The following is an 18,171-nucleotide window of genomic DNA, read 5'->3' on the forward strand; positions in this document are numbered from 1 at the left end:
TGCCGGTTGAACCAGACACAGCCCAGATACAACTTTTCTCAATCTTCTAAATCAAGACACTGTCAGATTATGCAGCACTATGAGATGCCATCTGTGCTTCTTTACATCAGGGTAGAAGAGCTATATAAAATTATGGCAGCAGTCATTAACCAAGGCAACAGCCTGGGTTATTGGCAGGTGGCTGCACAACAGCTTAGATACGACATATGACATGCATTTCAGACCTATGGTTATACAAATATAAGTAATTAATCCAACCCATCATATGTCTGGTGCAGGCTAGCAAGGGTGATAATGTTAAGTCAACTAAACGTGCACCCCCTGATAACAACACTACATCATACATACATTGTTTCATTTATTTTCTTCTTATTTCAAAAGACAAGGCATTCTACATGTACCCAGGCTATCTAGCTTAAGTACTTTCCTCTGTAACACAACCGGTTGGTCCACAACCTAACTGTGCCTCACACGGCAGCCTCAGCTAAAAGATGTAGGATTTTGGGTGTACATCAATTTAAGAAGGAAAAATAATGCCACAAGCAAAAATGTTGCACATGCAAAGACCAGACAGCAATTCTGTTAAAGGCTTTGCCTTGTCATACAGGAAACTCAGACCACACAGGGTTACAGTGTTTATGTTACATGAGAGAGTGCTTTGCAGTTCAAAGCCTTTGTTTTAACTGACGGAAAGTGAAAGTTTGGACACTGTATAAAACAGAGAAGTTATTGAAACAGATTCTAGCCTACTGACCTTGTTCAGTGTGTTTAAGGGCAGGATAATGAATGGGGTTTTGGGCAAACATCTATAATTTTGTCCTTTGTACAGGAAGCTGACAGGAAAATGACAAAAAGGAGGCTATTTTTACTAGTAAGGGCTACTGAGCTGCTATTTCTGAGCTGGCCATGACATTCTGTATGATAGAACAGCATATGTCATAGTGTTTCTCAGAGGTACATGGTTGCACACAAAAAAACCCACAAGTCATTCTTTATCTAGATGTAAGCTGCATCAAACCACATTCCAGGTGACTTTTAAAGTATGCCCAGCGTACTCAGTCTTTGGTAGTCTGTTCATTATTCATCATCATTTTATGTAAAGTTGGCTAAAAAATTGTTTATTTGTAGCTAAAGCTGACTTTTTTCAAATGAACAATATGCACTGAGGCCACATGAAAACAAACTCTAACACGTACTGTGAGCATACTCGGCACAGATACATCAAAACACACACACATATATATACACAGACACAGACGCACACACACACACAAAGGAGGAACCCAGTCTTGAAAAATTGGATATGTTCTGTCTCCCTCTTTTTTTCTCCCTAATGACGCCATGACTAAAATGTTAATTACAGCTAAAAAGAGAAACGATTGCGAATATCAAACAGCAATTAGCATGTATCATCATCATCATTACCACCATTAGCTGCAGCACAAGATGGAGGATTATTTACCAAACGGGGGGATGCTCATCAGCTGCTTATTCAGGGTCTGAAATGTTTCAAAGGCAGCTTTAGGAACAAAAAGACAAAAAAAAAAAATCCTCCCTCTTTACATTTGCATAATTAATGTAGCTTAAAACATTAACTATTGCTAGTCTTGGAGAAAGATAGCTTGAGCATACTGTGCTCAGTGGAAGATAGCAAATATTTATTTAGAATGGTTTGAGACACACCCACGCATCCATATCGACAAACAAACACAACAATGAGCCAATGAATCTGAACATATTTGGTGGAGTTATGGATGCTCGATGAAACACACAAGCCAGTTGGAAACCAAAAATAATGCTCAAGCACATTGTGTTGATCTTATTGCTACTTCCTTCCTTTGCCCTTTCCTCTCCTAATCATAGATCTATTCCTGCACTGATGAATTTTAAACCCTTCCCCAGATGTCAATTGCCTGATCTCCACACCTGAGCACGGCCCAATGGATCCTGGACAATCTTTAGGTATATGACCAGGATCAGGTCATTATCCTCCTCTCAATCCCTGTGAAATAAAAACCTCCCCTCCCTTGACTTCTCATTTGACTACTCTGCTCAAACACAAAAGGTCATTCCACACGTATTACACCCAGAGGACAGCTAATATCAAATGTCTGACATTAGATTGCTTTAGAATCACATTTTTCCTTCAATGATTCCCTATCCTCCCATATCTGCTCTATTTTTTACCTTTGTGATACACCCTGAAAATAGGGAGTGTTATAAAAGATGATTCCCTCTCGGTGTAACATTAAACAATAACACAACTGTGCATGTTAAGGGTTCCACCTGGGGTGAGAATCAGACAGTGTGAAAATATGCAAATAGCTTCCCGAAATACACAACTGGACTCACCTAATTTAAAGTAAAGTATAAAACTATTAAACACTTTTAAATGATGTTTCCGATAAAACCTGAATAAAATACAACTGGCGCATGAAATGTGTTTATTATCAACATCTTTTCCGGCCAACAAAGTGCTACTTTTGTTCTTTGTGGAAGACATAAGTGTGTGCTCAAAGGTAGGTGCACAAAGTCTAGGTTTTTGATTCCTGAGACACGGGTTCACATCCCCTTCCCATGTGTGTTAATGCGTCTAAAATCTAATCTTAAAATGTACTTATTTTGCTTAGGGTACAGCATGACTTGACTCAGTCAGCCTTTAATTAACCAGTATGTTTCTCCATCTGAATCCAGTTCTTCTTACCTTGCTGTACAAAGGAGCCGTACACGAACCACATGGAGTTGTACAGAGTAGTCGAGGACACGGAGCCCATGGGGAGCCGGGGCGGGTTGAGCCAGTTGAGCAAGTACACCAGGATACCAATGAGGAGCACGGTGCCCGCGATGCACGCCCACAGCGACAGGTCGAAGGGTGCCAGGCAGGCGAACATGTCCACAGTGCGTTCGGCCTTGCGCAGCAGAACACCCACAGAATAATCCATGTAGCGTGTGGTGAAGTCCACGACGCTCTCTCGCTCAGGCGTGATGGTCAGGGCAGAGAGTCCCACATCGGCTCGCTGCAAGAGGCAGAGGGCAAGAGGGGGCTATGAAGCATCAACACTGTGAAAATGTGTAGGTGAGGAACACAGCTGAAAATGTGGCACTTAGTGCCCGCAGACAAGTAAATGCATCATCTAAAATTACAATTTTAACTTTACTATCATAAAGTAACATCCATGCAGTTGGTGGAAAACGAAAAATACTTTTTCATTCTGCTAATGAAATGAGTTGTCTGCAAAATGCAAAAATATTAGCATGAAAAAAATGTCCCCTTATATTTAGCTTTCAGAAAATGTGTTCATTTGTGTAATGGCTAATGCACAAGCTTGAAACTAAAATTTAACTCCCATATATATCGGTATTTATGACTGATCATTGCTTTAAGCATTGAAACTCAACAGAAGTAATTTTACTGCTATGGAGTGTTAGTAGACCATTACTAAAATGTATTATATCAACAAGTGGGTAACCCTACAGACACTTTACGTAAACTAAGCAATTCAGAACTGATTGTATGTGTTGCTTTAGTGTAATGTGGAGGATGGAGATAAAGATAAAGTTAGCATGTTTGGATAGTATTTTAATGTCCATATTACTCTGTTTTGTTTCTGTGCATGTCAGTGCTGTCTTGTAAGCTTATCATCGATCAGGCATATTGTGATGTATGACTTCTGAAACGTTTCTTCATTAGTTCATTGATCCACTTCTGTGTCAGGATGCCTCCACAGCCATTTAATGCCTTTCTCATTGCCTTTCTTGGTATTTAAAGAGACATCTAATGATTTCTTTAATTATTTTCATGTAAAGACTTTAAGTTGAAGGGGGAAAAAAATGCTCAGTGATTATGTTTTACGAGTAAAATGGGCTGAGCTCAGCTAAATGCAGAAACAATGACAGCTAATTAAAATGTTTTCAGTCTCCAGTGCTGGGCTAGCAGCTCCAGACAGCTGCTTGTACCATAACAAGGATTTAAGATGGTGTTGTGAGCATGCACATGTTTGAAATCTATATTGGTGTGAGAGAGTGCATATACTAAGAACTTGTACCATAATGAGATTTGCTTTGGTGCTGCAAATGACTCGCATAACTGATGAGTGCTAAGCCCTACAGCCACTACACACACACACACACACACACACACACACACACACACACACACACACACACACGTGCTGTCACGCTAAGCAACCACAAGCCACATCCATATCCCCACACTCACAAACACACATAACAAACATAAGTTTAATCCACTGTAGGCAAAAAAGCTGCTAATTTCACAGATGAATGAGGAAACAAAATGCTTAAATGTGCAGAAATTGTCACTTTTACTGCGTTAGGAGAATATGAGGAAGAGCCCAGCAGGATGCCTTCTGGCTGAGACAACTACTATATGCATGAAAATGTGTGTGTTTGTGAGTAGAGATGAATTGCCATGCTTGATGTGCTGGTCAGTCAACACGGAAACTTGCAGAGAGCACTCTGGGTAATAATTATCCAGCATAATTAGGTTTTTAGAGAGATAAACCTTGCTGCTGACTGATGGAGAAAATGAAATTATTTGCACGTTCAGTTTATTACCAGTCTGTGCTTGTCTGTGGACAAACTAATATGCATCCTGCTCAAAGCATTTCTCTATCAGTTAGGGAGCTTCTGCTTTGGGCTAAACACAAAGGCTAAACACACACAACGATATAAGGTGATGGAGAGGGTGAGCACAGCTTTCAGTACAAGTTGTAACCCTTACATTGCCAAAAGAGGATAATGAAATAAAGGCACTGAAAACATCCAAGGAAACACTGCTGACAATTAGAAAAAATCAAATCAAATCCTGGACCTATGGAGAGTGAAGGAAAATTGCTACAGATTTGATTGGTACAGACCAGAGGACATCAAAGCACACACAAGCAAAAATGACATGCACTTGCAAAAGCAGATAAGTCTTTATCGAACACATGCATAAGGATGGTTGACTGAGGATATGCTAAAGGTTTTTTTTTTTCTTCCTGTAGTAAATGTGTTTAATATTGTCGGTCTATCCTTTAAAGATGCAAAATATTTTGGGCCCTAAACAACCCCTGGTGAAAAGAGTTTTGGCTTATTTGGCTTTTCCAACAGATGCACTTGTCTATTTTACACCCAATGTCCATGTTGCATAAAGTGAACTTGCTCCCACCTTAGTGTCCATGAATTTCTGGCTCTTACAGTGAGGTGTGGTCAGGCGCAAGGTCACGCTGTCACGAGTTGATCTTGTTAAGATTTGTTTTTTGTTCCCTCTGTGTTAACTGTGGTCTTTCTCCCTGTGTTTCATGTCTTGTGTTCTTTATTCCTTGTGTGTTTTTTCTTTTGTTTCCTGTTTTATATTTGTAGTTGTTTCTCCCTGTGTTTCTGGCTTCCACTCAGCACTCGTTTGTCTCACCTGTGTGATTACCCTGTTAGTATTTAGTCTCTGTGTCGGTTCATTGTGATATGTTGTTTGTTCCCTGTGACGTCTTCTCCTGCTCCTTGGGTTATTCTCGTGTTTTCTTTTGTGGATTTTGATTTGAGTACATTTTTGTGAATTCATTTTGTTAATCAAAACCTTTTATTTAATCTGCACTTGGGTCCTCAACCTTTTGATTTTCTGACACATGACCATAGACTGTATATAAAATGGACAGCGTTGCTCCGCCTTTTCCCGTTGTACAGTTTCGAAGCCAAAGAACCCGTTCCAATGCGCAGCCTTTGTGCAGCCAGAGTCTGCGCTGCAGAGAATTTCTGTGATTGCCATGGTAATGAGCTCTGCCAGCTTCCCTCTACAGCAGCTGTCAATCAAAGCAAACCCGGAAGTAAAACCCGTTTTTTTAAACTCTAATAAGTAACGAAAAAGAAAGTTTTCAGGAAAAAGAGGCCCTGAATACAAAACAGTCAAATAATAAGTACATATCACCATAGCTCATAGATGTGAAAAACATTCATACGACGTGTATTTATTTTTTAAAGTTTGACTGCAGCCCCATTCAAATGAATGGGGGAGACAGAGTTTTTGACCTATACTGCAGCCAGCCACCATGGGGCAGACACTTTGGTGGAAGCTTCACTTCAGCCGAGCGAGCTGCACCCCGCACATGACACACATGTAGCTATCTTGAGAAGTCAGAAAGCACATGCGCCTTAGACCAACAAAAACCTGGTCTGAAGACTTGAAGCAGTGTTGTAGTACATTCCTGACATTTATAAGCCGCATTAGTGAGATGGTAAGATGGGCATTAGAATTTACAGACGCATTCCTTTGCTTTTTACACACAGAGACACACAGGTGTGCTCCCACTCATGATAAAATATCAGTGCTTTTGCTGATACAGTGTAATGCATTGTTAAAAGAGGGCTTATTTTTGTCATCTCCTTACATCTTGATACCGCTTTTGGTACGGGGCTGATCCAGGGATGCTAGAAGATGAACTTTCTCCTCACATACCTGTTTTATATTAGCCCTACACAGGCCACAAACTACAGCCTGAGACGTCACTGAGACGTCACTGAGACATCCATGGGCGCTCTCCCGAATACATGCAGAAACACACACACAGTTATACACAACTATGGTTTTTTATTTCTCTATTTTACAATCCGTAATATAACTCTCGGTACCACTGACCATGTTGCCCCTAGATATTAATAAAGAGGGCAGGTCCTGAGTTTTAAATAATGAATAACGTTACACTGCTGTGTCTCGTGAGTAAATGTACATGTCTGTTCATTTAGAGTCCCTGATTGTTTCGGCTGTGCAAAGGATTTGTTTTTAAGATACAAAATCAATCCATACATCAACGTGACTCATACAGTGACCTGTGCATGTTTTCTGCATTTTTAGGGGCACAATAAATGGAGAATAATTAAATGTGCAAGTTCATGCCTGGCACATTTCAGCCTTTAAGTAGAAAAGCTAAAATTTGACACATAAATAGCAACATGCCTGCCTACAGGTGCACCTGGCTCTTAAAGGGAATGAGAGCAGACACAGTAGTTGGTTTGATTTATGTTACGCCCAAAACACACCTTTGAATAACCAATATACCTAATCCAACCACTTTGTGGCCTGAGCTTCATTTAGCAACCAGATCGTGCGCAGCTTCACAAGCAACAAGCAGTCAGACACGCCCTTATTCATTATGCGCCATGCGCTTTAGCTTGCTTAAATAGGGCCCTTTGTTTATTAGCACAGACAGTACTTGGAATACTTAACTATTAGTTTAATAAGCTGAGTAAACTCATAATGTTGTTCCTAGCATAAGTATTTATTCCATTTGCCTCCAGTAAATCTGTTATTAAATGGAAAAAAAGGCTCATTGCTATTATTACTTCATTAGCGTTGCTGCATCCTTTTTTAGCCCTCTATCTAAAAATGATATTGTGGACAACAGAATTGCATGACTAGAAGAGAATGTGCCCAAGGCTTAATGCTTGTAGGCCCCAGCATGACAACACTTAATGAATGTTTAAAGAACAAAGGCCCCAAAGGAACAGAGAAGGACTGACAAAGCATGAGCTTGTGTTTGTGTTTGTTTTGGTAGCCAAATCGAGCTCTTTGTTTTTTTTAAGAATTGGGTTTGGTCTGTATGTTTACTTGTGATCCAAGTTTTGAAAGTGGATAGGAGTTTTTTATATGTTGTTTTATGTTCGGTTGGGGATGGTCTGTGGCACTTGTCTTTGAAAGCATGCATGTAATGCTAAACTTATAAATCAATAAGAAAAAAGTAGGGTAAAGAATAAGTAAAGAAATATAGCTTGTAGTGGAATTTCTTCAACTTGTCATGGTGAAATTTATCCAATAATATTTGATTTACTGTAGAATGAATATCAAAGTTTGATACTACTTCTTCTTCTGTGGTTAAAGGTCAAAGATGAAATTACTATGACATCAATCATATTCAGAACTTCAACATAATAATCACAAATATTCAGTAATGTGACAATCAAGTAAGCTGTTCATACCTGTGCAGAAAACTCAATGCAACATGATGAATTGCAAGATAAGTAATAACTGACAGCACCAAAGAGTGGCTTTAAAGTTGGCTATGCAGCAGTGAATTGGATACACTTGTGACACATGAATATAATGATGATTTCAAGGTTTTTGGACTGAGGGAAAAGGGGGAATGACTGCATACTCCAAAGATACTGAAACGGGTTGAATAGAGAGGGAAATGTTAGTGATCACCAACCTATGTTAAGGGCCAAGAATTTGTTGCAACACCCCAGGGCTATATTTCTGTGAGAAACCTGCATGCTACAGCACCTATGCAATGGTAACGTTTTTCTTTTTTCTTTTTATCCTCCAACTGATCAAATGTATTACCCTCAAACTGAAGGCCTCTCCATATCTATGAAATCCACTTTTATAGCTTCACAATCTCTTGAGAGACGTCGACACCACTTTTTTGACTTGGCTCTGATAAAGTTCAAGTGTCTGCCGGTAGTTACGCATCAAACACTTGAAGATACTTGAAGCTAGTCAAATGATTAGAAAGCTTCTGTGTTTTCACTAATATGCAATATTTCATCTCTGAATCTTTGAAGTCAGCCACACTCCAGTCCACTCCAGACTACATTCTGCAATTCTTAGAGAAGACTGTCTGAATGTTTAACTCAATCTAAATAAGTTAAAATCCCTTTAGCATAATTTAAAGACCTGCTTTTGAAGTGACATCATATCAAATGGGAATGAATTGATGGGAATCATAGATGTGCATACATAACCTGAAGCAGTCTATAGTTGCTTTATTCTCCCTTGTGTTTTGGCATTGTGTGTGGATCTATTTGCTTTTTTCTCTGCAGGTTAAATCCTCATTTATCCATGTGATGTCATGTACTCCTACAGTCTAATTGATTGTTCTTTGATTATATATTAAGGTGTGAGATCATGTTCACATGTATGCAAGTACATTTCTCCTCACCTTAAAGACTAATTCCCCCATCAGTCCATTCCACTGCCCGTCAGGCTGCAAGCTGCCATATTTGTGGTCTGGAGCGACATAGATCTCATACTTGAAACCCAGATAGTTGGACAGAGCATCCAGAACGTCAATGGAGTAGCCCTGGTACTTCTTTGGCTTTCCCAGAACGTTCTCTGACACCATTACGAACGGCTCCTCCTGGAAGGCAAAGATCAATCAGCATGTCAGTAAGTCAGTCAAGCAGCCAATCAATACACCAGTCATTCAAGCATTAAATCACCCAATTATTCAAGTGGCCATTATACCACCGCAAACACTCGCCCTAAATGCCGGGGGGATGCTTGTGAGAGCATACATTACTCATACAGTACAAAGAGGTAAATTTGCACACTTTCTTCTACACACTTCTTGCAACCTCAAAGAAAGTTTACCGCCATCCCTCTGGAGTTTAAATTCTAAATAGGGAGTTAGACAGTTGAATAAATTCCCTTACAATGATGAAACTAAAGCCTTTATGTTCTAAGACCAGCATGTCTTGCATTGGACCCAGCTCTGTTCATCATTTTACTGACATGCTTCTACCTCTGCAAGCTTCCAGACTTTCAATACACATTACCATTCTACGTGGATGTGTGCAAATTCGATTTGTCAGCCTTTAGACATGTGAAATGTCAACCCTTTACGAATAAGCTCTCATAGCTCTGAGGATATCCTTGTTCCCCTAGTATAGTAGCAGTTAATAACAGCATGTGGAGCTGTTAAAATGTACCCTGCAGTGCCTCTAGCATCCAAATACTCAGCAGATTTCCTTCAATAGTAGTTACTCAAATGTACACAAGAAAAGGAACCTGGAAAAATCTGAACACCAATGATGGCAGTTTTTCTTGGACAGACATATAAAAATGTTCTAAGTGAAAGAAGAAAAACAGCACTCTGGCAAAGAAATAAATGCTCCTTCTGTTTGAGTTGTGAAGGCAAACCAGATGCTGACAAATGTGCCAAAACAGATGCAACAACATGCTGTACTTATTCCCTGTCAGTGTGTGAACACTCTTAGCTAACTTATTTACTGTCTGTTTGGTATTCCAGGAAAACGGGATCTGGTTTGGATCCCAAAGATCTCTACTCAGTCTTTCTTTCTATTCACAGGGGGGTCAATGTTTAATTATTTATTTAAAGTATAACCTGTTTAAAATTGTCAAGCGAATTATAATGTTGGAAATCAATAATTGCACCATGCAATTCAGCATATTTGTTTTTTATTGGTTCATTTTTTAAATGTGCTCAGGGCGGCTGCACCGCTCGTTTATCGATACCAGCATCTAAAGGGCAACTACCTGTTGAGGTTAAATGACATCCAGCAATGCTGACATTTCAGACAATTAAGTAAACACAGCACAAGAAGAAGCGGGGCATTTTTAACAAGGTGGGCAGCAAGGAAACAAGCCTTTGAAGGGGAAAACAAAATTGATGTCTACTTTTATTTACCGTGCTTGGACTGAGTATTTCATAGAGGAGTTTTCTTTTACTCTTGTCTACGCCATCCCTTCCCTTTTCTCCTATTTTCTCTCTTCTTTAATAAATCCCAATTGATGAGTGAAATGTTTTAGGCCAGTATGTCTTGCAGATTTATGAGGGCTGGGATGCTATTGACTGGATACTGGCTGCACATGAAGCACATACACATACAGTACATACACACACACACACACACACACACACACACACACACACACACACACACACACACACACACACACACACACACACACACACACACACACACACACACACACACACACACACACACAGACACACAGACACATACACATGCATGCAGGCTATACTTGGCATTAACTTGGCGGTTTCTTATCCTTGCTAGCTTCTGCTGTTCAATAAGCTATTAGGCGGTGACTGGACATGCATGCCAAGTCCCTCTCTCACCACAGGCATCCATCAATCGGGGAAGGAACACCCGCTAACACACACAGCCATACATACTGAATCACCCCTAAAGTACCACTGATTGCCTCACTATGTGGGCACTTAAAACCTTTCAAAAGAAAAAGAAAAATGGATGAGAAAACATGGCTGAATCTATTGTAAGGGGGCACTTCCAACACTGGAAGCTTATCCACAGATAATCATACATTTTGTAGCTAGAATGACATTTGAATAATGGAATTTGTACCAGCTTGGAACCCATTCTAAATATCTGAGATTTGTGGGCTCAATAAGGAACGTGAATTTCAGTTCTACTTTTTAGTTCCTAACAGCAACATAAATCTTTAAGAAATAAACCTCAGTGAGAATTCTGCAGTCCACCGAAGTTGGACTTATCTGCCAGGACCTGCATTGTCGATATAACATTATGTCATTTGTGACGAAGAGGATCAAGGCGAACTGCCAGCAACCGCAACAAGTTTGACTAAGCTTCACTATAAAAAACCCCAGCAAAGTGCAACATGTGTGGCAAAGATATTTCATGCAAGAAGTGAGCACATCATATGACGAAGCATTTACTTCAACAAGGCATGAATTTGAGGGAGTGCTCTGTATTCAATGTGCTGCGGTATCGTGTTCACAAAAACTCCCTGGCCACAGCTAGTGGTAGAAGCTGTGGCAATGTTTCATCAACCTGAGGGACAAAACACAGTCAAGCTCCCTTTCACATTCATATTGAGGTAAAGGAGACATGACTACGAATATTTAAAACACATTTTTGTTAGATACGAGTTTAGAAAGCACCTTGCCACCCCTGGGTGCCTACAAAGAGTCCATGAAGTAGAGGTTTATTAATGTTTGGGTTTTAAAAAAAAATGGAATCTGAAACAAGAATTGGAAAGAACTGGAATAGACAAGGAGAACAAGTATTGGAACTGGAACCAGAATAGGAACATTGAAATGAAACCCAACCTCAGAGAACATAGCAAGAAGCTTAGATTTTAAGCTTTAGGCAGTTTTAAAGGAGGGTGCAAAGCATTATACACACAACATTTGGAGGCTCACCGTCGTAGTAGTGCATGTCTTCACACCAAATTCTGTATCCAGAGGGCAACACAACAGGGGTCTTAAAGATTATAAGATGGGTTACAGCCAATAAAACTAGAGAGATGTGTTTACACCTAAAGCAAGAAAGAGGAAAAGGAGTGAGGGCAATCCAGCAACAAAGACTGCTTTCAGAGTCTTGAGAAGAAAGATTTTTTTGGTTTACAAAGTAAACAAAAGTAGTAAATATGTTTTCAGTTTGGAATCCCTTGGCACTAAGCAAATTGAGCAAATCCTAGAAAAGGACAGGATCTCATTTGAAAAACAACTTTCACTTGTTTTGTTTTCTCTCATTTCCATTTTCTGTATTTCAGCTCATTGTGCATTGATTTCTTTCCAGTTGCATTTCCATGAAAACAGGTTCTGTTCAGTAAAAACACTCACATACATCCTCATACTGTACACGTGCATTTAGATGCAGGCACAAATGTCCACCCACACAAGCTTGTAAGCTTTCAGTTTAACACACAACCGAATGTAGTGGCAAATCAATGTAAAGCATGAAAGATGCATGTGCTACCCTTTGAAGCTGTATGTATGTGAAGGTGAGGGTGTTAGAAAGTTCTTGTACTTAATCTTGTTATGGCGTAACCTATAGTAGATATAGAGAACTGCACCTTATGTACTGTGTAAGAAGTTATGTTAGAGCGACAAAATCTGCTCAGGAATATACTGTGGTCTTTTACTGGGGCAGATAAACATCTCCACTGGTGCATACAAATTCTGGTGTGCCTCATCAAGCTGTGGATGCTAGCCAAATAGTCAGCTCGTGTTGGAATGTCTCTGCGGAAAATACCAAATGGGGAGTTCTGGCACCAAACAGTCAAGTACAAATTCTAAGTATCCACTGAGCTAAAATCAAGCATGACCTCAAAAACAAAATAACCTTCATTTTGTCACAGACATGTAAGGCTTAATAGTTCTGCTAATTCCACGTTTGCAAGTTGCAGAACACATAAATGTGTAGAATTAATGCGGCAAAGCTAGCACTTTATTTTAATTTTTTTAAGGTATATTTTGGGGCTTTTTTGCCTTTATCTAAAGGACAACTGAAGAGAGGCAGGAACTGTGGGGAGTAGAGAGTGGGGGAAGACATGCAGCAAATAGTTGACTGGCGGGGAGTCAAACCGGCGACCTCTGCGACGAGGACTGTAGCCTCTATACCTGGGGCACTTAGACTGCTAGGCCACCAGTGCCCCAAAGCTAGGACTTCTAGCTTAAGTAAACAGCATCTGCCGCTGTCTTTATCACCATTATCGGCTTGCGATCTTTGCTAGCACTTTGCATTAGCAGCAAAAAGGAAGGTTACCATGCAGTTAGTCCTCGAAAACTTGTGTCGACAGGATTGTTTGGTCAGCAGTTCGGTTATTAGTAAGGTGTAATTAGGGCTGCTGTTGCTAACTTTAAGTAACTTGTATAGCTTTCCGTTATCTAAAGCTAATGGCTGTAGCTGCTGCTCTCTTACTGCTGTGGGTCAAGGGGAAGTCACCACCTGCATAGAGGACTACTACATGATTGGCAGGCTGAGCTAGCCTCCTGACGCCACAGTTAAAAGTGTATTAATATTAAATAGATTAAATAAAACACTAGTAAAGGATCATTAAAATGTAGCTTCAAGGATAACACAGGAAAATAAATGTCTGGTTTCCTCTATTAGAATATTTTACTATTTTTAATACTTACAGGTTATTTTCTGCACACTGCATGGGTAGACATGATAACATTTGGATGAACTAATGTTACCAATTAAGCAACTGCACCCACCCACTGAAAAAGCTAGCTGCCAAGATAATTCTTGTCACTGACAAAATATTTGTCAAATTGAGGGCAGCATGTCTCTTGTCTCATTATAAGGTACCCACTTATTTCTTCTTGCTAGACTACAACTGTACCCTCATTTGTTTTATTGCTTAACAAACTTAATGGTATTTGGGGTTGTATTGTCACATGCTTTTAAAACAAATAAAGTTTTCTTTTTTTTTAAATAAAATAAAAGAAGGCAGTGCAGCCGCAGAGAAATGCTGCATGTGAAAAACCTGGTCCTAGGCAGTTTTTTAGGTTTTTACTTTGGAGAGGCATGGAGTCATGTAATCATCTAAACACAATAGCTCTGTGGTTGGTCTGGCTTTCAGCTGCCGGGCTCGATCGATACTCAGTCGATTGGTTTCCAGACTAAAATCTTGTAACGAAAAATTACCTTGTGAGATGCAGTCTTGCTTGGTGCGTTAATCTATCTCTCGCCTCTCTCTTTCCTCTCCCTGTTGTTATTTTGCTCTCCCTCAGATCTCCCCCTGCCACTCACCAGCAGTGATAGACACCATTTGGTATCTTTCCAAGCTGCAATGTCTCATGTTTTCCTCAAACATATGTCTACAATGCATCTCTTTTCAACATCCAATCATCCACCCATCCATTGAGCCTGCTACTTTCCATTTGTCATCCTTACAGTCCTTCTCTTATATCTCCACTTTGTCTCCTTGATGTTGCTCTCACCTCATTCCCCGCATCCCTACCTCTTCCTCTCTTCCCTCCGTGCTAATTCCTTACGCACAAGTTCATCCCCCATCTCCATTTGACTGGTAGCACCACATGCGGTCTCTGCACCGCTCGGGTGTTTTCGGAGACATGATTGGGCCAGGGAACAGCAATTTTCCACAAAGACTATGTAATGACCTTTGAAGAGGCCTCTGAGGGAATGCTTGGAAGGACGGAGTCGTGTGGTGATTTGCAGTAGTGAGCATTTGTCTGTGAAATTGGTGTAAAATGTATTTTTGAACAGCCCTGCCTGTCTCTGCAGAAGATTAGATTTTAAATTGTTATAAAAATGAAATTTCTCTCAATCTCTGCTTGATGAAGATGGATGATGTGTGACACAAAATCAAACAGACAGCAGCACAGATTGGAAATAAACTGAAAGATCTCAATTTTCACCAATTTCACTTTTTATTTTTGTGAGCCATTTACTGAAAATGTTCTCTTCATCCCTGTTTCCTCAACATATCTGCAGGAAATACATCTGTGGTGTCATGTGAGCTGTTACCCTTGCATTTATAAAACTGAATCTTTTAAAGTTCTTCTAATAGCCGAGGAGTTACAACATCCACCCTTTACAGCAACGTCCCTGTTTGTAGAATTTCCCTCTTCTACATTTTCTGTCATCTCTCAGTGGTTGCTGTTTAATGAATCTTAAAAAAGGCATTTCTTTCTATCATGCAAGAACTTTGACCATCCCACAACTTGATCATTTTAAATTGCAATAGAATTTGAAGATGAGAAATAAGTATGACTGAAACAGTTTTGAAAACTTAAAGCTGTTACTCTTCAAAACTAAACTTTTCTCAATTAAAAGTTTGAGCAAACAAAATAATTGGTTTTGTGAAATTGATGTTTTAGAAAAAGTCAGTATCTGCACATGTGAACGTTTGAAATAGACTATTATTTCACTTAAAGCCCTTGAAGTTGATGCACTGTATACATAGATGTAATATCTTAACAAATAAATAGAGCCTGTTTATTTTCATTTTACATGAATCGCCATAACACTTCAAATTTGAGCTCGGATTTGTCTGTAATTCAGTTTGTGGTTACTGTGGCCTTATCTCCCTCCAAAGTGAAACTTTAACTCCATTTAGGGAAAAACACTGTATTCGCTCTTTTATTATCTCCAAAAAATGTGAGTTCAAGTTAAAAAGGGACATCTTCTGCCTTTGGCTGCATATTTGGGCTGCAGTAGAGATATTCACAGCTTGCTACTTATAAATGTGGAGTAGAACCAGGCGAATATGGATGCACCCCCTGAAAATTAAGGAGCACAGGAAAAAAAAAAATCAGCAAAAGATGAAAACTCAGCTGCTGTGATGAATCAAACTAAATTGGGAACATGTGCAAGTCAGTGAGTGGTAATTTATAGGCTGTCTGATTTTGCACCTTCAGGGTCTAACATCTAAAGAAAATCAAGCTCCTGTCTGGAATACATCATGCTCATGCAAATGTTTAAAGATTTCTAAGTTAAGTCTAGTTGCAAAAATATGAATTTCAGTCACATTTGTGTCTGGGATGGTGACACTACTGACAGGGGCATATACAGACTTTTTTGACTGGGGCACTGACGTGGCATGGGATGGTATTAAGTGTCATAAGTAGATGACATTTATTTACCCCCTCTGTTTCCACTACATATATCTACTTTGACTACTCAATAAGTGTTATATAGACGTAACATTCCTGTGTATGATTTTTCAAACTCGCAACATATGAATCTAAGCTTAATTTGAGGACTCAAAAAGAAGACGTTTGTCCAAAGTCAAATTTTTAGGTATTTTAAAAATATTTTAAAAGTGGTAAAGAGCAGTTTTTTACGGAGCCCCTAAAGTGACATGTGCAGAAAAATTTTTTTGTTAAGTATCTCGTGCGCACGAGAAAGTATCTCGTGCGCACGAGATACTTTCTCGTGAGCACCAGATACTTTCTCGTGAGCACCAGATACTTTCTCGTGAGCACCAGATACTTTCTCGTGCGCACGAGATACTTTCTCGTGCGCACGAGATACTTTCACGTGCGCACAAGAAAGTTTCTCGTGCGCACGAGAAAGTATCTGGTGCTCACGAGAAAGTATCAGCCAATCATAGTGTAGATTCCAGGGTATGTGGTTGTGAAGCGATCCCTTTAGCCATGCCCGAGACCAGAGCACACCGAGACCAGAACGCACCGAGACCAGAGCGCACAGAGACCAGAGCGCACCGAGACCAGAACGCACCGAGACCAGAACGCACCGAGACCAGAGCGCACAGAGACCAAGACTAGTCGATATCATCCCGCATTTAGGCAGTTATTTAATGAGGACTATGTTTGATCCTTTGTTACAATGGGTAGCCTGTCTGCAAACGTTTTATCCTCACCCTGTTACTGTATTATTGATCAGTCTGACGTTCGTTTACCTGCATATGAAAAGTGCTTTAATTCCTTTAACCCATTATGTTAACACCATGATGACGTTTTATGCTTGGTCCAGATTTGCTGAAGTCCGTTTTACACTGCTGGTATATCTAAGTTAATAGAACACTGATTAGGAAATTGCTCAATGTATTTGTAAAGCACTGGAGTGCGCAGGTGTCTTCTTGCTGTGGAGAATAAGCAAAGCTTGAGTCAGTCTCTACTCTTTAGACTTTGACATATTTATTGAGGCCGTACAGGAGGTTTCATCATTAATATCCTGGCATAAAACACAATCTCCTGCTCTCCTCTTCATTAACATAACAGGGCGCAAATACTGTGTGATGACGTCACATCTGCACGCACAGTGTAACCTTTGACAGAACAGTACAATACAAAGAGCAAGGGCGCCATCTAGTGACCACATTTAACAGTATTATTACCACAGATAATATCTGATCAATAAAAATAAGTTCACTTTGATTTGCCAAAGACTACCAAAGACTACCAAAGCTACCAAAGCTAAATCAGTTCTTCAGTATAATGTTCAAATTAAAGGAATTAAAGCACTTTTCATATGCAGGTAAACGAACGTCAGACTGATCAATAATACAGTAACGGGCTGAGGATAAAACGTTTGCAGATAGGCTACCCATTGTAAAAAAGGATCAAACATAGTCCTCATTAAATAACTGCCTAAATGCGGGATGATATCGACTAGTCTTGGTCTCGGTGCGCTCTGGTCTCTGTGCGCACTGGTCTCTGTGCGCTCTGGTCTCGGTGCGCTCTGGTCTCGGGCATGGCTAAAGGGATCGCTTCACAACCACATACCCTGGAATCTACACTATGATTAACTGCATAGGAGTGAGACATCTGATTGGTTACAGACATTGCCCTGCAGTCTCAAAAATTCCATTCACAAATGCAGTGAGGTTCACAAATTACAAACAGTTCGTAAATGCAGACTGAACAGTCCGTATATAAATGTAACAAGATACAAGGCAGCCCAAGGTTGAAATAAAGCTCAACTAACTGCTGTACTGTCATTTTTAGATCGAAACTGGTTGATCTCCAGTGCTAACTTGGTATCTCGTGCGCACGTGAAACTTTCTCGTGCGCACGAGAAAGTATCTGGTGCTCACGAGAAAGTATCTGGTGCTCACGAGAAAGTATCTCGTGCGCACGAGAAAGTATCTGGTGCGCACGAGAAAGTATCTCATGCGCACGAGAAAGTATCTCGTGTGCACGAGATACTTTT

At 40.0% G+C, this 18,171-nt stretch overlaps 1 protein-coding gene across 1 annotated transcript in view; it reads right to left on the bottom strand.

Annotated features, from left to right (window-relative positions):
* The window catches only part of grid2 (glutamate receptor, ionotropic, delta 2), a 631,726-nt gene that overhangs the window by 113,910 nt on the left and 499,645 nt on the right, over nt 1-18,171 (bottom strand). The window contains 2 exon segments of the mRNA XM_034691895.1: nt 2,705-3,017; nt 8,934-9,131. Of these exon segments, the coding sequence (XP_034547786.1) occupies nt 2,705-3,017; nt 8,934-9,131 (511 nt within the window).

Source organism: Notolabrus celidotus, chromosome 9 (genome assembly GCF_009762535.1).
Source record: "Notolabrus celidotus isolate fNotCel1 chromosome 9, fNotCel1.pri, whole genome shotgun sequence".
NCBI classification, from domain to species: domain Eukaryota; kingdom Metazoa; phylum Chordata; class Actinopteri; order Labriformes; family Labridae; genus Notolabrus; species Notolabrus celidotus.